The 21,291-nt window shown below is 48.0% G+C and overlaps 1 protein-coding gene across 1 annotated transcript in view; it reads right to left on the bottom strand.

Moving 5' to 3' along the window:
- Positions 1-6,857: 6,857 nt before the first annotated feature.
- Positions 6,858-21,291, bottom strand: part of EPHA10 (EPH receptor A10) — a 71,459-nt gene continuing 57,025 nt past the window's right edge. The window contains exons 12-18 of the mRNA XM_026085933.1: positions 19,816-19,877; positions 19,478-19,681; positions 16,692-16,841; positions 16,219-16,412; positions 15,473-15,637; positions 14,689-14,924; positions 6,858-13,542 (exon numbers count right to left, since the gene is read on the bottom strand). Of these exons, the coding sequence (XP_025941718.1) occupies positions 14,810-14,924; positions 15,473-15,637; positions 16,219-16,412; positions 16,692-16,841; positions 19,478-19,681; positions 19,816-19,877 (890 nt within the window). The 3' untranslated portion in view covers positions 6,858-13,542; positions 14,689-14,809. The remainder of the gene's footprint in view (positions 13,543-14,688; positions 14,925-15,472; positions 15,638-16,218; positions 16,413-16,691; positions 16,842-19,477; positions 19,682-19,815; positions 19,878-21,291) is intronic.

The following is a 21,291-nucleotide window of genomic DNA, read 5'->3' as shown; positions in this document are numbered from 1 at the left end:
GGACTAAAGACTTCGTTAACTAACTGATCCAGGCAGGGCCTTGCAGACTGCAAGAAAGGTCTCTACGAAGCTTTTTTCCCCCTCTAACTAGAGCTATTAATGAACTGATTTTACACTTTCACTCCTTTTTCTGGCTAAATCTTGAAGCTGCAGTCAGACTTTCTACCATTATTATCTATTACTGTCCTAAAAACAACCATTTGCTTTTGGTTAGAAGTCGAAATACTATTTTCAATACAGAGCCACTGTGTTGCTTTTCCCACCTTCCAAAAATCTCTCACGGACAATATTAGTTTCCCATTCAGAGGCTGAATTGCCTGCTGCAGCCCTGATTTCCTTCCACGCCAGTGATCGCTCCGGTGCTCAGCAGCAACGTGTCCGGGCTGCATGCGCGGCGGCGGCAGGGTCGACCGGGAACAGCGGCGTCGCGRAACAGCTTTGGAAGCCACAGCGCTGCACAGAGCTGTTGAGCTTTGCTTGTTTAGAAGCCGGTCGTTTTACGGTGTGATAAACCTCCCGGCACCTGCGCTGGGAGACGTAAATCCAACTCGTGCTCCTTTATGCACCGGCTAATGACAGGGGCAATGTGCAGCCCAGGCGCCGCTGACACGGGAGCCGGGGCTCACTGCAGCACCGTGTCCTTGCTCTCGCGCAGCCAGCCCGGTAGATTTATTTTTTGCCAAGTAGACAACTCCACGCTCCTGGGACACAGCAGATGTTGCAGGCTGTGCCATGTCTGCAATACTCATTTTAATGCAACTTGCTGAGCGTCTCGGGCATCGGTGATTTTCCACTCCATCACAACTCTCTGATGATGAAGCTTCCTTTTCTTGCTCCAGGCTCTGGCCCAGAAAGGGTATCGTGGCTCCTCATCTGCTTTGATGTATAAACCTCGAGTTACAGAGAGTTTTCTTGCAAAACTGGGATTTGCCAAAGGAGTTGTTGGTGAGGTGATGCCGCTGGAACAGGCTCTGGCAGCTGGTTCAGCTCCACTGGGATCTGGGGCCCCTGAGCTAGGAAGTCATAATGAATTAAATGTTGTTAAAATTAATGCAGGGATACTGTAATGACTGTGCAGGTGTTGTGAGGATTAGGACACGGGTGTGATGAATATTGCCTACCTGCTATGACAAAAGCCCATCATCCCCCACACGTATTTTCAAAAGCCAATTTAATGCTGAGATTATTAGAAATGAGGAGAGGAAATTGCGTGGGATATATGTAGAGTCCCCAGGCAGGTGACATGACTCCCAGAGGTGGGAACGGTGCCGTGGGATGCGAAAGGGGATGTGGCTGGGGCAGCTGGCGACCGGCCGGCAGCGCTGCGGAGGAGCCGGCCGGGGAGCCGGGAGCCGCGCCAGGACCCGCCGAGCCGCGTGCCCATCTGCGCCCCRAGCTCGGCGGCCCCCTGCTTCAGTTCTTACCGCACCTCGTTCCCCACATCTCTGACCCTTCTGCAGCTGCGCAGCCAAGACATGAGCTGCTGTAAGCGCTAGCACAGGCATCCCAGGGCTTCATTTGGGGGGGGGGGGGAGCTTCTGCAAAGCAAGGTCTAAGCACACTTTTTCTGTCATTATTAAAGACAGCAACTGTGTATTTATCTGTGTATTATCAAGGACAGCGACACCAAGCTCTACTGAGAGTCGATGATGGTCTCTGATTCCGTCACTTCATACTTTGGGGCACAAACACGTGAGATACCTATAACTCATTCAAGCATTAGTTTAAAAAAAAAAAGTATATTTGGCGAATTGCAGTATGTAACAAGTTACAGCACGTTGCAACTTCCAGGAAGTTGCTGGACAGGTCGGCTGGTCCCGGCCTGTCCCTGACTGTGACGATAAATCACTGGGATGGGGGCTGATGCTGCCCAGGTCTCCGTCCGGAGCAGCGCGAAAGCCGGGCTGGGGCAGCGGGAAGGGCACCGCCGCTACCCACCCGGGCTGAACGAGGCCACGGTTTAATTAGCTCCCGAAATAGCCGGTGCCGGGGAGGGGCCGATCGAAGCCATTTGAAGACATGGCAACTTCCTCAGGACAGTCAGTGTCTGATCTAATGAAGCCAGAATGCATTAGCTAAAAGAGCTGCACAAAAGCGCAGAAAATGCAATTAAAGCGTTCCTGAGGACAGATGTCGACCTACGTAGGGGACACTGATATGAAGACGTCGGCAGAAGTCTAATGAAAATAAATGATCTGTTTGGAGCATTCCTCAGACCGGTAGCGGAGCCTTCCTGGGGCTGCGGCCGTGGCCGCGCTCTCCTCTGCGCTGTGCCCCAGGAGGGCTGCGACGGGCAAAATATCCCCCGAGCGTCACCTCCTTGCTTCATCTCAGGGTTAAAGCTCCACATGTGCTAGTGACGCTGCTCTTAACCGCCAGCGTCGCCCGGCTCTGCCCTGCCGAGGCAGAGGAGGGAGAGGTTTCTGTCTGGTGACAGCACAGAAGCATTTCTCTCCTTTCAGGATTTCATAGTTTTTTCTCTCCCATTATTACCTGCATTCCACTTAAAATACCTTATGCTGCTGTATTTTAATCAGCTCTCCTCTTTTTTTTTTTTTTTTTTTTCCTTAAAGACTAAATCAGAAAGAAACATATAGAGCAATCTTTCAGGGCAATTAGTTAGATATCAATGCATAGCAACCAAATTCCAGAGATTTCATCATCAATAACAGCGACTTCTTGCTGCGTCCCGTATTTTAGGTTCCCARCCTTTCTCTGATGGTTTTCCTTTTATTCCCACCTCCTCACTGACAAGAGAAGTCTGACAAAAATCAAGATCTGAACCCATACATCTTGCTGTCGTTTTTCATCTCTTGGCACTGCTTTTAAAAGCCATCATGTAGCCACTGCAGACAAACAAACAGGACGCTATATTCTCTCCCGCCCTGGTAAATGCCAGGCAGACACCCCAGATCTGTTGCTTGTCCCGACTCCCTCCCCACGCCGGGGCGACAACGCCGCCGAGCTGCTCGTGTTCATCCAGCGCAAGACCTCGTAAACGAGTGCAGTAATCAAGGCAAATTCRTCTTCCCATTACGATGTGACTAATATAAACAGCTGAATAATTCATAACTCTAGCCCAGTATACTGTTTAGGAAATAAAACCCTCGCTCCGCGTAGCCACATGGGTTGGGATTGCTCTGCCACGCCAGCAGCTTTGGCTGGGGCGGCAGCGGCCGGGCCATGGGGCAGCGATGCTCTTTGGCCACGGCTGCAGTCTTGGCCCACATCTGCCTGGCACCTGCTTCCCCTCGGCACCTCTCCGTTCTGGCTGCGGTGGCAGGCGGCTGCTCCGCACCATCCGCCCCTTCCTGGCCCTGGCGCCCTCCCGCAGGAGTGCTGGGAAAAGCCACCTGCTCTGGCGTCTCGATCCGGCCGCCCGCTCCTGGCCAGCTCCCCACAGCCCCCCGCCACCGCTGAGCCACCCAGGACCGCAGCCCGCACCGGATTCACCACTGGCGCCAAGGAGGATTGGAGGCCGCGTTGCCGGGCTCCGTGCTGGCACCGCCGAGGGCTGCTGTCCCGGCGGAGGACAGCTCTATCCCATAGCATGGGTGATGCAGATGTGTGCAGATGTGCCCAGTCTGCCGTCCCTGGGCAGCTCCGCAGCAGCTCCCTGCCCAGGGAATTGCCCCCAGCTGCCTGCAGGGACTGGCATTAATTGCCCCATTTTAAAGGCTAGAATAACAGAGAGGTGTGCTAAAGGCTAGAATAACGGAGAGGTGTGCTAAAGGCTAATTTACTTCCCTATACATGTTTAAAATACCTTGAACACCTTACTTTTACTCTCTGCATAAGTGTTGCTATATAAAATGCAGGAATTTTAACAGCAGCTATAATGCAATATTCAAGTGCCAAGAGCAAAGAACTATTTTTCAAAGCCTTTCCTCTGGTCTACCACCTTCTTCTTGCATTTCTATATTTTTCCTCCCTTCTAAAATGAAATGTATAAAGACTAAAGCCGCAGGGAATGGAGGGCTTGAGTCAGTTAATGCAGACATAAAAGCAGCAGGGACTTCCCTGCTCCAAAATAAAGGGCCCCAGGCCCCCAAAACCAGAATTAACCTCCCCATCTTCACAATTTGGGTGCACAGGGCAGATTTTCCACCCGTGGCAGGTCCCAGCAGCTCCTGGTGTCCTGCCACCTGCCAAAGAGCAAAATTAACTGTTTCCACAAAACCTGGTGTTTGCAGGTGCGTGGTGTTAATGGATCCTGTTACTCCACAGCACATTTCCAGTCACAGAGGGGCCAACATGACCCAGCGTGATGGTGTGAGGCCACAGCTCAGCGTGGCACACAGGTGGGATTTGGGGTTTGCTGTGCTGTAACTAGCACATGCTTGCACAGGGATGCCTTGCTCACACCCGCATTATAAATAGCAATTAAAAATATCCACTTTTGTAAGTTGTTGGTAAAAGAAGTAACCTGCATCAAATGGCCATTTTTGGCACAGTTTAAATTGACAGTGAGGAGTCTATTTCAGGAAGAACTCTTTATTTTTGGAGGTTTGATTCATTATGCCACATCGCGTTTGGATGCGATGTGCTGTGATACCTGACACATTGCATTTCCCTGCAAGACAAACCAAAGGGTTATTTATTGCTTCGCCTGGCGCCGTGAGACACGGCGTCAGCCTCTGTGCTCCACCCTGATCTTCTGAGGCAGGACAAAAAGTGTTTTAACATTGATTTCAGTGGACTCAGGGAAACTACAAAACAGGAGAGCAAGACATGTCCCAGCTGCAGGTAACCTGGACCACGAGCTCTGGCTCACCTCGAGCGCCGTCTCCTGCCCCGGCCCTGGAGCCGTGTCACCGGCCGCGCAGACGGCGCTGCTCTTTCCCATGCCAGCCAGGGCGAAGCCCCAGGAGCGCTGGGCAGCCTGGCCGGGGGTAACGTCACTGCGGCGGGGGCCGGGGCTGCTAAGAGAAGGGCAAAGATCCGCTCCGTGAAGCAGAGCAGATGGGTTAAAAAACAGCTAACCACGGCACTGCAAAGCCCCGCACGTTCTCCCCAGCAYCGGGGAAGGATGCCCTTGCTCCTTTGCTCCTTGTTGCACACACGCGCGCGCGCGCGCACGCACGCACACACACACACACACACTCTCGAAGCTGTTTATCAGTGGAGAAGAATTAGATGGGGAGAGGTTTGCTCTGGTCTATCGTGCAGGACATATTCGGGCCGCTCAGCAAGGGTGGGGGGGACGCAGGCGCAGCAGCCGCTTGTGCGGTCATCGCCGCACCGGGCAGGCACGCAGCCGTGAGCAGCACGTTACAAAGCTAAAGCTCCCACCACCAGCAGAGCAGGAAGACACTGACACTGCTCAATAAAACAGCTTGACCCAATAAGCCAGAAAATCTGCCTCTCTTTTAGGCAACGCAGGGAATTGCTCAAATGCCGGCCTGAGCTAGGACGCTGTTGCCCGGATGGCAGAGGGGAAGGAGCCCGTTTGGTGCCATTAACTAATGCCAGCTGAGACCCGGGCCAGGTCCGCAGCGCCTGGGCTGTGCTGCCGCAGCCACGGCCGGGGCCAGGGCCAGAGCTGGAGCCGGAGCCAGAGCCAAGAYTAGAGCCGCAGCCAGGACGGAGCTGGGACTGGAGCCAGGGCCAGCGCTTGCCTGGCTCCCGCTGCCTTTCACACTGACCTTTACCGCTGCACGGGGAGGCGGTTGCTAACACTTTCCCAGTTATCTGCAAGCTGTGGCACRCCGCCTAGGCAGATTTGTCTCCGTAGGACACGATTTCAATTATTAATGGCCCGCTTCACGAAGGTGCGCTGCAGCGCTGGCCTGGCACGCTGTGCACCGAGGGAGCCGGCGCAGCCYCTGCCCCAAGCCGGCAGCAGCTCCGGCAGCGGCTCCGGCAGCAGGGCACACGGGACGCCCCCAGCCCAGGCAAAAACCCCCCAGGAACTTGGGAGGCATCGCTGCAGATAAATCTGGGCAAAATATATATCTGCTTGGCTGTGGCTTGCAACCCTGCTTTAGAGCGCTAATTATTTCTTTATAGTGCCAATATCGCCCTGGCCAGGCTCCTCGTGCAGACTGCTTGGATTAATTGATCGACAGAAGGCAAATAGGCTTCGCCCATTTTAAGCACCCGTTCAGTTCCTTTTTCTCAGCAGCTGTCACTGTTGTCAGCGTACCGAAATGAGGCTTTTGTACGTGTTCTTTGGCCTTAAACTACCTAAGAAAAAGATAAGAAAGGGGAACTGGTGAAAGAGTCACATTGAATTATTTCTAAATATTTTTGCTTGTGCAGCATTTGCATTTAACATGCTGGCCATACTCTGCTTTCATTTACTCAATTAAACAATTAATTACACGCCTTGAGCAGAGCAACTCTGCAGTGTTTTCCCTCTGCTCAGCAGCATCCCCACACGTACACACAACGCCTAGATTAGACTGACAGCTCGCACACGTATAGACAGTTCCACGCTGTGAGCACTTCCAAGGTTACCTGTTCCTCAGGGTGCTGGGAAGGGATTCCTGCCCGTCTAAACAACATCTGGCCTAGCAAGCCAACGGATGGACCTCTCCCTCCAAAAAACACACAAGCTGTAATAGTTAAGTAATGTTTTTTTTCCTAATGAAATGTCAATAGCAAGACGCAACCGTAGCTTATTCGCACTGTTGCTGCCACCTCTGCGGAAGGAGCAAAGGTTCTCATTTTAGCTCACACACTATTTAATAAAACATTAATGCATTATTTCACACCTTGCCCATGCTTAAACTATTCATTATCTGATAACTGTTACCCTTGCTAAAAGTGGCACTTTTCATCAGAACACCTGAAATAAACCCACACAGACAAACCACGACAGAATTAATGTTTGTTTTTACTTAGGTATTTCTTTATTGCAATCTTCAAACATGGTTCAATAAATACAAAATTAACAAAAATGTCAATAGATCTTTATTATCATTTATTATTATTATTATTATTATTACTCCAAATCATGATGATTCCCTGGAGATGTCTGACTATAGTTCAAACATGAAATGCACATAGTGTCCTTTGTGATCTTTTATATTACATTTGTTTCAAGCTTATAAAAATATATATTGATTTTTCAAGTATGTATTTACAGTATATAACATGTGGTTAATGAATATCAAAAAGCATCTAGAGATGAACCAACTTGATGCCAGTTTTGGTTTTATGTGAAAGGGGGAATGTGATCGAGTGTGTCAGCTATCATGAAGCCACGTGCTCTCTTTGCGTGGAGCACCTTTGCAGTCCAGCTCCTTGCAATGTCACTCCAGCCTGCGTCCACAGTTTTCCTAGATTCTGGCTCCAATAAATATGGTCTTTGCTCCTACTCTAACGTTTCCTCAGGTCTTTGGCCATTCCTGAGGCTGGGAGACGCTTTCCTGAGCCAGGCATTGCCAGACACCACAGTGCTACAGCAGTGTGCAAGCAAGTGGGGATAAGCTAATTCCCGGCTCAGGGAAGCATCTCCCAGCCCCGGGAATGGCTTGTGCCGTGATACTGCACAGACCGTGCTGTGAGGACCTGTCCTTCCAACCTCCAGGAGAACAGGACACCACACAGGCGGGAGGATTCAGACACAGTACATTAGAAAGCTAATGGGAAAGGACACTTTCTTGCAAGAGTCTCCCCTAACAGAACCAAGCAGTAATCAGAATTATTCTGTAGCATAGACAAAGCCAGACACCTGAGGAGAAGTTGTGCTGTGCCTTTTTTTGCTGGCAGAGTTGAACATCTAATGGCAACATGCACATTAGGAATATGAAGAAAAGCTCAGAAACTTGAAGTTTTCTGCTAGTGCATCAGGGTGGCAGCTAGAGAACAAAATGCACTGGGTCAAATGCATGAGCAGCACAGCCTGAGGAGAGCAAAACCCCCAAAGACCTTGCTGCATGAGGCTGATGCTCCCTGCGATCCTGGAGAAGGGCACTTGGCACCTGACATCAGAGCACGAGCTCTAGGAACCTCTTGCAAGAACAGAGCAGAAACCTAAAGATGCAACCTAAATACACCAAAACCCAGTGTCCAGAATAACAGCCGAGTAACAAGCAGCTGGTTCGATTCTGCACACATTCATGCTCAGCTCTCTGCTGAGACCTAACCAAGAAAGTTTATCCTTTCTTACAGTGGAAGAATTAAGCCCAGCCCCCCCGACAGCATCGCAGTGCCTCAGCAGCACGATGATAACGGCTTTGCCTTTCAAGTGCTTGTTGCACTGGTACTTTTGTTAAGATCCTAATCATCCAAAAAAATTCATCTGTCAGTTGCTAGCAGATCGAGCTAGAGGAAACCGATGGGGCTTTGTGTGAATGTAAATAGGGAGCCTGGATGCTGGGCAGGCAGGAACACCCTCAAAGAGAAGAGTCTTTGCCAGATGCCCTCGGAGGGGTGCGTGGGACAGAGCGAGCAATGGCTGATAAGCCTCTCGAGAAGGGCCGTAGTGGCTGCTCGCGGCCAGCTCTCTGCATTACACACACACAGCCTGCAAGGCCAGACAGTCTCTTCTCGTTGCTCTGGAAATTAAGGCTGCTAGAGCGAGAGCAGCTGTGGGGGCAGCGCTCCTCCTGGAAGTGCCTATTCTGGAGGCACGGCGGTGAGGCTCGTTCAGCCGGGGCCACGCGCCCGCTCGGGGCGTGCTGCCAGCCACGCAGGCGGCTATTCCAGCACCGCTCCTCTCCTGGGGCGTTGAACGCCCTCCCCAGCGCTGGCGGCTCGTCGGCAGGGCCTGGGAGGCTGCTGCAGGCACCTGGCAGCACCTTCGCGCTGAGAGAGGCCGGACGCCCGGTTCGTGTCGCTGCCAGAGGCCTTACAGAGGAAAAGCACCCATCTTTCGGCTGGTGACATACAGGGCCGCTGCACTGTGTTTTCGAAGGACATAAGATGGAAAGAGCATCCTGCTTCACAGCTGCAAGGCACAGTGGCCACAGGTTGAGCTAAGGGCTCTCTGGTTCCTCACGGCGGGCTTCTCCTCCGTGCAGGTACGCCCAACAGGCCTGTCTGCACAGGAGCTCAAATACRTTCACATGCTCTGTTCCTTGAATTCACAACTTGCCTAAATTCTGTGTGAACATCTAAAATCTAATCCCCTTGTAACTGTGTTTATTAGCTCTAGCAAACCCTGCAGATTACAAAAAAAACTCCTTCTTTATTCTTCTCTAAACACGAACTAATGCTCCTGTAGAGAAGGCTGGTGTGCTCTGGCAAGGGTACTGAGCCCTTAATAGCACCAGTGTGATTAGGGCTTTCCCATAGCTAATGGAAGAGGAAGGAATTTGCACTGTGTCAAAGGCTGGATGGGCAAAGAGAATGAAATTGTTTTGAGACGTTTCCCTTGGTTGAGCAGCTGCAAAACAGTGTTGCTAATTAATTTAATTATAAGGCATTGAATACTTCCCCAAAGAGGAGGTGCCGATGGGATGCAAGTTAATTTTAAAAACATAATGACAATCTATAAGTTAATCTGTTCATCTTGTTTATTATCTTCAGTGTTGATGAGGAGCCCAATTAAAGGTCTTTATTGTTCCAACAAGCTAGGCTAGAGAGCATGGGTCCATTATGTACTTTTTTTCCAGGAGAAAAAGGTGCAGCTCTAGTGGAGACTAGGAAAGCAAATACACCTAATTTCTGCTAAGGCAGAACACAATCCTATCCACAAAATTATACCGTCTAAAGGAAACAGCTTCCTGAAATGCTACATCTGAGTCCATGGCCACAGCAAGTCAGAAAAGTAATTAAGCACCAAGGTTTTTTTGAGGAACAGCTAGAGAGACTCAGATGAAGAAACGGTGCACTCAATTCTGATTATATTAGAGAATATAGTGCAGGAGCCTAATTCAGTGGGGGAAACACTTAGGAAATTATTGAAAAATGGTCTCATTTTTAATTGGAGTACTCTAGCATAGAGCGAACACTTTATAAGGAAAAGAACCAAACAGAATAGAAGGCAATAGGGCTTTATTAATTTTATATTAATTCTGTTTAGAGGTTAACTATTATGAAAGGACAATGACAAATGAAGACTCTGTACTTGTACGGCCATGCCAACTCCCAAATGTACTTACTGCTCCCTGCAAAGCCACCAGTCACCGGAGCCCTACGAGAAATTGCCATGAATATAGATGAACTGTGTTGAGGTTTTCCCTCCTTCCAGCTAGGCAATGTTCAGACAGATTAAGGAACAAATCCTTGACTAATTTAAACTGCCACAGCTCTGCCGAAGTCAATGGAGCAGCAGCACTCTGCACAAGCCACAGCCGGCCTCTTCTCACATCGGTAACTTTGGAGACAGGATCTATTCTGAGCAGTTCAAGAGAAACGTCACCGAGCCCATCTCTCCTGAAGCTACACGTGGGTCGGGGTCACTGTATCCCCCAAGGCTGGGATATTAGGGAAGACTTCCCACCCTCTAGCCATCACCTACCTCCTACTGCTCTTGTTCACCATCCTCGTGATCCCTGCATTTGCGACTGTGCCTCTTCCTCCCTCCTCCGCGTTCACGTAACATGTTTCATCAGCAAAGTGGCTCACAAGGAACTAGTCCTTGCCCACAAACCTCCATCACAGTCACTCCTACACAAAGGTTTAGACATTTCATAATTAAATTAGATTTCTCCTTCATCACCCTAACTTCACCTCCTTCTCCACAAACACTGCCCTGTTGCCTCTGCAGGGGCTGGAGAGAAAATGCATCAGAGCTTACCAAGTCTGCCACTTCTGTCAATGTTGCCTTCAGCTGTAAGGCTCTCAAATGACCTAAAAAACTAGGAACATATTCCTAGGAATAACCTTTAATCTGTTGCAAAGGGAAATTCACATTCTAGCCTAATTTTTACTGAAAATTCATTAATCTTGAGCACTTCTTTGAAGCAGTATATGCTCTCTCCTCATCTGATCTCCTTTACCAGGCACCTAATTAACCTGCACAGCCTTTATCACTGCACAAATACAAACAGTGCCCAGCCCAAGAGAGTCCTGCTACTAAACATTTATTTTCCAGCTGGTTGTAAGAGCTCCCCTTGGAAAGGGCCACAAACATTGAGGCCTGATGCACTGCCGTGATGATGTGCACTGATCCTCTGCACAGCTAAGTCCAGAGACTTCACCCAGCAATTCCTCAAACTACCTCAACAGGTTATACTCTCATTCAGCCAGAATGATATCCAGCTGTTATTTAAAGAGTCCAAGTGATTGGAGCATTTGACACCTCCCCTGTGATCTATTCAGTGGTTGATTACCGTCACTATTTCTGCAATTTAGTTCCTCTTTGCTGACTTCAATTCCCCCCAACAGGATCTTGAAATGCTAAGAGAGTCCTCAGCCATCTTCTTACACATTACAGATCCCCTGCTAACATCTTCTACACTGAACAGGCTGAGTTATCATTATGAAACTCATTACCAGGTGTGTTTTCCAGACCCTGAATCACACTGTTGCCTTGTCATTGAACCCTGGATTTTCCAGCACATCACGTGCACCAAACCAGACACAGTCCTTGCAGCAGTGATCTCCTCAGGATGGTTCCTAGCACCCAGAACAGAGGAGGCTCCTGGAAACAATCACAGCAAATGGGACAAAAGCAGGGAAATGTGGAAGAGGTGGTCAGGAATCAAGTTGGTTCAACTCCCTACCTAGAGAACTATAATATACTTTCTCTATAGATAAAATGTAAACATAAAGAGCATACAAATTGCACTTGATCCTTGGGATCTGGCATTTCTACCAAATAAAGGTTTCGGTTCACAATTATTACTTTTCTGGGTATGAAACAGCAGGATGCAGACTGACTAACTGGACTGGACAAAGGTGAAATTTGAAGACAAATAATTTCCTTTCAAAAACCAACCAAGTGACATGGGGGAACGCTGTCTAAACTGAACAAGTGGCAGGAAGGAGAGAGTTTGTTTACCTCAGAGAGAAGCAAACTCCCCAGAGTGCACCCAGAACTCGCTTGTGAAAGGTATGCTCATCTCGGCTTGCTCTGTCTGGTTTTGTAGCAAAAGCAGCAGGTCCAGTTCTCCACAGGGGCAAGATTTCTTATCACTAGCTTTGCACACAGTTGTGCTGTGCTTATTCACATTGCTCTTTGCGTTTTTTACTGAGAGTTCTGAAACTGGGCTCAGAAACCTGCAAAGAAAGAAGGCAGCTTTCTCAAAGTCAGCCTGCACCGCCTGAACAGCAGGGATTTGAGATCAACTGAAGAGAGTTTATGGTATTTCACCATGACATTGCCTGAAAATGTCAACACAAGGCAGAAAATGTATAAACAAACATTAGCTGGGACCTTCTTGATACCACTTACTGGTGAAGTTGACAAAAAGTTCTGATCTCTGATGCAATCGAGTTAACATATCTGAATAACGTRAAATCATGTCAGTCTTTGACACTTCTGAATCTAAACTGGTCACAGCAGCCAAGCCAGAAGAGTTGAAGGCTCAGTTTTGCTCAGGTGCATATCAGCTTAAAAAAAGAAATCACCACAAATGAGGCTTTACTAAATAAAAGTTGGATCCCTAAAATATCTTGTTCAGCAAGAACCACCAGGCCAGACACAGACTTTAACACATACGATGGGCCTCTTTGCTTAATTGCTCTACTAGAACAGAAGGAAAACGCCTGGGCAGTAGGTAGGTGCCATGCCAGCCCTGCAAGCAGACTGAGGAGCTAGGGCCCTTCATTTAATTGTGATTTAGATCTTTATCCCCATGGTGCAGTCTAATAGGAATATCTGGCTCAAAATGCAAAAAAATTTCTAACTGCACTGCAAATAGCTTCTACAGCTTTCATTCCCTTTGTAAATCTTTGTCTTTCATCATCAATAATTCATTTGTAATACTTATAGATGATAGTAAAAGGTCTACAAAACTCTGTACAAGGCTGCAAAGACCCATTTAATTAACTTTAGACATGGATCAGGCCTGAACCAATGGGAAAAACAGTGTGCAAGGGATGCAGTATTAAGTTACTATCTGCAAACAAAATAAAGTGCTGTTGTGCCCTGATTTGCCCAGATGCCACGACAGGATTTCAGGGATCCCACGGAGGCAAGTCAGTTCTGCCCAAATCCCAGCATTTGGCCGGTATGTACTGTCCCAGCATCACAGGCCCTGAAGCAACCTCAAATAACCAGACAACTTGAAGTGCTCTCTGTTGCAAAAATTATGTATGCTGTGGGATGTGCTGGCACTACTGCTTCTCACATACAGCCCTTCACAGGGCTGTTAATCAGTGGTGCAAAACTGACATATTCTGCAACGGCTGAGGAGGATGCTCCRAAAAGCCTTTTCCTTCCCCTTTTTGGACAGGGCGCTGGGCAGTCTGGCCATGGGAGGAGAAAGCAAAGGTTACTCACCTGCAGCTGAAGTGGTTCTTCGCGTGGCTATGGGCACAGTGCTGCAGCRAACACCAAACAGCCATGCTTTCTGTCTCTCTAACCCCAAACCAGTTCCAAGGTTTTCATCCTGTTTCTAGCTGAATTGGGAGGTTCTTTTTTGCCACTGTGGCTTGAATTAGTTCCATTTATAAAACCTTTTTCCCCTGTAAAAACTTCCAAACCTATAGAGGGAAGAACATTTGTTCATTTACTGCTCTGAAGTAGGGCGAACACTTCTATGCAGGATGCTCTAACTTAGCTAACACCAGGGAGCTTCCCCAGGCTCTGGCTTCCACCTGTCCTGCTTGGCCTATGGCCATGAGAGCACACTGATGCTCTGCCCGCTTCGCTTGGCCTCGAATCCACCTAGTTCTGTCGGACAGGGCCCGGGCATCACTCGTTGTCTTTACCCAAAACTACCCTCTTACTCAGCATTTACCTGGCCATGGTCTATTTGTATAGTGCTGTCCTGATCCACAGGATCTGTGGCTCTTTTCTATAAGGTTGAGCATTGCATTAAGATTGCAAAGTGAGCACTATTGCTGGGGAACTTTACAGTGGCCTGTGTCAGTGCAAAGGGTGATCAGATCCCTCCACTTTTCCAGGCTCCTCAAGACATAAAATGATGGTGCCAGGACCAGCACAGAAAGTAGTGAAGGCTAAGAACATCACCATGATGGCAGTCCAAGGGGCCCATCTACTTCCCCTCTCCTGACTACAGCTCTCTTAGTCAAAGCTTTTAATTTCTTCCCCTGAAATTGTCTTGTCAAAAGACCATTCATCACTATTTGCTCTGCATTTTGGTGGAGAACGTTTGTTTTTGTTCACCAACAGTGGTGTCAAGACTCAGTGAGGTAACTCTTGGAGTGGAAGGGACATGACTGGAAAAGAGTTCCTTTTCAGCATACCAGATGGGCAAAGTCACCTTCCAGAAGTTGGGCGCTGGGTGTAAGGTGTGCTCCAGTCTTTAAAAATAAAAGCAATAAAAACTCCTTGTGGGATCAGTAGAACATGTCAGCTTATATGAAAAATACCCATGGATTACACCAGTAGGATGCTAGATACCAAAATGCTGTCAGCTCTGGATTAAAACAGTGCACGAATGTCCATCCACCCTGTTAACCTAAGTACCATATGAAAAGGCATCATTACAGTTTGACTCATCTTACAAAACACTGTTAGGGAAAACCACATCCACCCAGACACACTGCATTACTGCACATGTCCCAGGAATACTTGGCTTCCCTGGCACAGAGGAAGGGCAGCCCTGCTCTCTCACCACATGGAATGACTTGTTTGGCAGCAGCCCAGTGTTTCCTACATCCCACCTGCTCAACTGCTCTCAGCAAGATTTCAGAGATTTGGTCCAGTTTGGGCCAGTATGCAGCTGGCTGTCTCCTCCCCAGGGAGCGTTAGGTGAGTGCTCTGCACAGTCTGTTTGGGGTTGCTTCACACTTGCACACCTCGGCCATGCATTTGTATCACCTGGGCCCGGAGAGTCTGGATGCCACTCAGGATGGTCTTCTGATGCTCCACCAGCGTGATCCCCAGGCTCAGGACATCTCTGGAAAACAAGCCCCACATCAGCAGTGAAAAAAGTGCTAACTGTGCAGTGCCCCTAACTCCAATTGCTTTCCAGGAAGGGGCAGTGCAGATTTCAGACTATCAGGCTATTGCAGACCTGTAGGACAAATCCCCAGCTTACCGTCCCAGCCAAAAACAGTGTGAAATTTGAGAGGGAATCCAGGATTAGTGCATGCCTTCAGCATGCCATTCRCATGACAATTCCCTACCATGCTGCAAGACTAGGAGGGTCCTGTACTGCCAGGAAAAAAAGATTATCAGTAAATTGCACCTTTTTTTGACATTGTTTTCTGTAAGGGACAGGTAACTCACTATTCCTGTCAGAAACTACAGGTTTAAATCTCAGCTTCAAAAGCAGCCACTGAGATGACAACACATGCTGCCCAATCCACCCCAGTGAGCTCTAACAGACATGTKTTGGAAGACCTGTGCTCTTACTTTGTGACAACTGACTGTAATTTAAAAGCAGAGCTTGTTCACACTGTATCCATCCACATGGGTTTATAGTCAGGAAACCTTTTCACTTACTGGACTGTCATCCTGGCCACAGATTCCAGGTAGCAGTAGCCTGCAGCTGTGAAGTTATCTTTGTACCTGCCCATTTCTATTGCTTCCAGCCACTCGCCCACAGAGCTGAAAGATGGGAAGGCTGAGAAAGTACGTTCGGTCAGGGGAATGGATGTGCTGTGGGACCTGCCAACATAAAGGGAGCATGTGAGGAGATGAGCACAGGGGGAGTCACACCCACATCTAGGGAATGGCCTGCAGGTTGCCTCATTGATGATGCACCAGAGGACTTGGGGAAAAGGGGTGATCTGGGCACAACAACTTTGAACTTCATCCCAAATCCCATGTGAGAGAAGACAGTGCTTGGATATGGACATGTGTCCCAAGGGCTGTGTGCTCTCTGGGATGAGTATCTTTGGAAGTTTTCTTCAGTTCTGCAATAGCTTTGCATCACTGGTGTCACCAGAGTCGAAAGTAAAGCAATTTTCTGTGATCTTAGCAGAGTCAACACAGCTAGTGCTGCAGGGAGTATAGCCGTCTCCTGATCCCTCTACCCAAAGGCCCAGAGGACCCAAACCTGATCTCTGTTATACAGTGCACATCTCAGGGCTACTGCAATGATTTAGATGTAACCGCTCTGGACATGCACCAGTTCAGACAGGTTTTGAGCCCTGTGCCATCCAGTAGCTGAAGTGTGAACCTGCAGGCAAAGGCTCAGTCTGTCCCGCAGTGCAGAACGAAAGGCAGCAAAATAGAAAGGCAGTCACCTGGTGCACGTGGAGTTGGGGCACTTTGGAGGCTCTGGGCTCTGCACCATCTTGCTCAGGATATTATGGATGTGTGAGAACTTGGGTCTCTCGTTGCGATCCTTCTGCCAGCAGTCCAGCATGAGCTGGTGAAGAGGAGGCTGGCAGTTCATTGGGGCAGGGAGGCGGAATCCATCTTCTATGGCCTTTATCACCTGCAAGGGCAGAGAAAGGCAGGGCCAGAGAGGGGTGAGGAAAAGTCTCCGAGTTCTGGGGGTCAGAAAGAGACACTGTAATACACATTGTATGCAAAACCAAAACAACAAACCAAAACCAACCGCCATGGCAAACCATCCTCTTCACCACCCTGCACTGGCGAGTAACAGCAGCTCCTTTGTGGACTCCAGAGACTACAACAAGTCCATTCAAGCCACGTGCACACTATTAGTAACAGTAACATCCTAATCTACCACGTGGGCTGCTGCGGGACTCACATCCTGGTTGGACATGTCCCAGTAGGGTCTCTCTCCATAGGACATGACTTCCCACATGACAATGCCAAAGCTCCACACATCACTGGCAGGACTAAAGTGGTGATACTGGATAGCTTCAGGGGCTGACCACAGCACAAGGCTCTTCCCACTCTGTCCAGGCAGAAAAAGGGAAGAAATTATGTTCTCACACACAAAAGAACTAGGCAATAACAGACACAAGCAATTCCCATGGCTGCTGTTCAATGTGCCTTCCACCTGCATCACAGGGCAGACACAGAGAACAGGCCCACATACCACATGCAGTTTTAATACTGAGGGAAAACTTTTGCCTCAGTTTGTTTTAAAATGGACATGCAACAGTATGCTACACGGGAGCGCAAGTCCTGAAATATTAATGGGAGAGAGAAAGTCTCAGGGAAGAGCTGATGGCATTTTATATGTCAATATTTAATGAAAATCATCTCAGAGCTCTGCAAACACAGTCCCTCCGTCCTGGCTTGCTCTCCTATAACTAGCACTCCCCTCCCCAGTGTCTGCAGAATCCTTCTGGACACACTGGGTAAGCAGGTGATAGACACTGCAGCTAATTCTAATTAACAGCAGGGAGACCTGGTCCCCAAAGCCAGGGCCCCACTTCACAGCAGGGGAGAGAAGCCAGGGCTGCTGCCGGTCTTTCCATTCCCCTTAGCTCAGCCAGGCACATGCCGTAYCCAGCTGCACACCAGTGTCAGGGAAACTCTTCTCTAGAGCTTTGCAGGCAGCACTGCCATAGTCCACGCTATGGTTCTGCATGTMATGTCACCCATTCCAGACAGCACGATGGGGTCGTGTTTTGTCAGGGACTCTGCAGAATGGTGGGGCTTTCCCTAAGGAGTGCAGTGAGTGTGCCTCCCTCGAACCAACGATAAAGGCTAAAAGAAATTTTCTGAGACTCTTTTTCACCTCAGCCCAATCAGAGCTGGTAGACAACTGCAGCTCCTGATGGACTGGGAGCCAAACCCTACAGACAGGCTGTTCTCTCTGGGACACCCAAACCCTGCATTAGGACACAGGCACTAGGGGACCTGAAGCCAGTACACATCAGGCGCTGCCTTCTTAGTGCTACCCAAACACACCTGCAAACAATAAGTACTCATTTGATTGGAAAATCAATGGCTTTTTTTAAATACTAATGTCTGGTTAATGGGATACTGTAAAAGGTTCAGCTGATGTAGGAGGGCTATAGGGTATCAAATGAAACATTTTATTGCTTTTCAGCTAAAAATACTGTACCTTGATTTCTTCGCTGACAAGTGAAATGCGCTAAATTGGACTGTGAAAGCATCGGGGAGAGCAACTTCCCATGGACACAGCAAACCCAGAGTGGGGGCTGCACTGTCTCCAGGGTACTGCAGTGTGGCTGCACAGCCATCACGCCTGGGCTGGAAATCTGTGTGACTGGAGGCAGTCGCCCCAGATCCACACTTGCGGATTCTCAGGCAGCTTCTCCAAGTGTGCGTGAGCACTTGAGAGATGTATTGGCTAGCAGAGCTGAAGAGGCGTGAGTATGAATCGAGTAGGACTTAAACTCTTAATTGAAAACCATGAATTTCATTACAAGTGATAAAATAGACATAACGAATCCTGAGGCTGCCAAAGCTGCCTTCAGCCACCTGCCTTCTCTCTGCCAACTCGCACACACATGCACAGAGGATTACAGCAAGAGGAGAAAGAGTGGTGTTACACGGAAAGCTGTAGAGTTCCATAGCTAAATGTATTTGATTTCTAGCTGAGAAAGAAACTGTTAAGATGCAAAGACTGCATCCATACATGAGGAAGAGAAAATGTGAGCCTAGGAAGAATACCATTTCTGGAGTAGGATTGCTGCATATATTATTAACTCCAGCTGTGGAAGTTGGCTGGCTTTAGATTTGATCCCTGTTCAACATTCAGAGCAGGCCTGGAAACCTCTCCAGTGATGCTAGGCCCCAGTCCAAGTGATCCTCGCCACGGCTGTGCATTGTAACCAGGGAGGATCCAGTTCTGCAAAGATTTTGTAGCCATTCTGTCAGCATTTTGCTTTTTGGAAGCATTTAAAGCAGAATTTGGAAATGCAGGATTGTCAAAGCAAAAGGAAGCTTTCTGCCAAGTAATGCCAAGCATAAGTAGAGATGTCCAGGACACCAGTGCTCACCCTGGTTGCTCTCTCTTATTTACACCTCTCTTGGAAGCAATAGGAGAGGGCTGAAGTCTAACAGTTATTCCGTGTCAGGTCCAAATCTCTGAGTGTGCTCCTTTGCCTATGGGCTCAGGCTTGGAAGTAGACTTCAGATTACCATCTGGATCAAATGTTTCTCTCCTCTTCCTCTAAATCTGGTTAGGATGGGGAAAACAGGGTCTGCTACCACTCTGTGTGGGAGATTTCTTCAGCCTTATACCTTAAGCAAAAGATATCCATGATTTTTACACTACCAACGAAAGAATTTGTTTCCAGCTTGAGTAAAACAGAAAGCATTGTGCTTTTCTAAATCTTTATCAACAGATTTAGGGAAAAAAAAAATTTGGAAGTCCCCACTTGCAAGCAAAAGAGATAGTTAACAATCACATTATTTAAACAGCTCACTTTAGTATTCCTTAATAGTTACTTTCACTGTCAATCCTATGCACCTTCAGAACATGCACTTTCTCCTCATACTGCATAAAAAGCTGATGGTTCAGCACCACAGTACATTTAGTGAAAGACTTCAATCTTCCATACCTCTGTTCTAGTGCAACACCTTGATGGCTACCAGACACCTACAGCTTACCATAGTGGTGAAGATGGTCTCCATTTTGTCTTCTTGTGGCTGTCTGAAACCAGTTATTTTGCAAGCCAGGTTGCTGTTTACAAGGACTTTGTGGGCAGCAAGGCTTTTATGTACGTAACCCATCTCTGTCAGGTACTTCATGCCAGAGGCAATCCCCTGCAACATGCCAATGAGCTGGGTGGCCGTGAACTGTCCCTCATGTTTCTGTAAAAAAAGAGGGGGAAAAGCCACAAATCAATGATGCCCAATTCAAGGAGCTGGAGAAATGGGGGCACCACCATCTGTGCCTGAGTGGGTGACAAGTCCCAGCAGTTAACACCAGCTCCCGCAGCACTCACCCTGAGAAAAGAATCTAGCACTCCATTCCCCATGTACTCCATCACAATCATCATGGTGTTCCCTGGACAGAGAAACAGAAAAGGAGCATTTCATGATTTCTGCTTATTGCTGCAGGTAGCTCAGTGCTGATATAAACACAAATGCACAGCAAACCTTCCAGCCCTCCAGATGTTAAGTCCTCCAATCTTCCCTCTTCTAAAGATGACATTTTTGCCACATTTTCAATATGARAATTTTCATTTATCATAACCTACTGTTCCAGGGAACTATGAAAAGAAGATGAACTAGGCACATTCCAAGAAAGTGCAATCTGAGTCAACAAAAGAAAGGATTCCTCCTCACTTTTAAGAGGAAGATATTTTCCTCTTAAGATTTCTTCTATTAATTGCACCTGGAGGAATATTAGGAGTGAAGCTGAAGGTCTGGATCATGTGGACTCCTTTGCCGCTCCGCAGTAGGCTATCCTGTCCATACAGGACCTTTAACTATCTCACATGGGGGTGCATTAATCCCCTCAACTATGGATTAGCTTGAGCAGCCAAGAGGATACTGAGCTAACGGTGCAAACAGAGAACAAGGAGATGAACGTGGTACAGATGTAATCTTGGCACATCACAAACCGCACTGATGGGGCAACATGCATGACAAGAAGAGATGCTTATCTGCTAGTGATAGAGAATGGATAATGAGAGAGAGGAATTGGAAATCCTATTGATGAAAACGAATTTGACATACTTGGCACTGCTGAAGCCTAGTGCAATGACTCTTGTGGTTGGAATGCCAAAATCATTGTTATAGCCTGCTTGAGGGAGCTAACGGTGGTGGGTGGAAGGCACTTCACCTTAAAGACACCATTATCTCTTTCAGAATTATTGATAACTCAGAACCATGGGATCCTGAGCACTATGTCAGGATCAATATGCTAATAAAGCCCAGGGAGGAGAAGGGGTCTGGCAGAAGACCAGAGAACAGGCTGAGAGTATTTTATGAGTTTAGACTTGGTTGAAAAGGTAACTACTTATCCTTCTGCCACATGTTAGACTTTCTGTACACAAGATACTCTGATTAAAGAGCAAGCACTACCAGCCTTAAGTAAGTGTGATAAATAGAAGAAGATCTGGCTAACAGGAACTGAAAAGTAGCGATAAATAGGAAATCCTCATTACATGGAGTGTTTCTAGAGCTGTTCTGGAAAGACTGATACTCAGTCTGCCATTTTCCTCAAAGATCATGACATAGATACAAACTCACTGATAATCTAGTTTGCAGATGATACATGGACTTATCAAATATCTAGACAAGACACTTCTTAGAAGTTTGAGTCTCTTGCTAAGCAGAGCTCATTTAGACAAATTATGTTATTAGTTTGCTGGATAAAAATCTTTATACCTAGGAACAAAAAAGACCAACTTTGGAAAGAGCAGCTCCAAAGGAATCACCTTTGGGGTCACCACAAATGAATAACACAGCTTGAG

This window comes from Apteryx rowi, unplaced genomic scaffold (assembly GCF_003343035.1).
Source record: "Apteryx rowi isolate R43461 unplaced genomic scaffold, aptRow1 scaffold_68, whole genome shotgun sequence".
Classification (NCBI taxonomy): Eukaryota; Metazoa; Chordata; class Aves; order Apterygiformes; family Apterygidae; genus Apteryx; species Apteryx rowi.
This window is presented reverse-complemented; position numbering and strand designations above follow the sequence as displayed.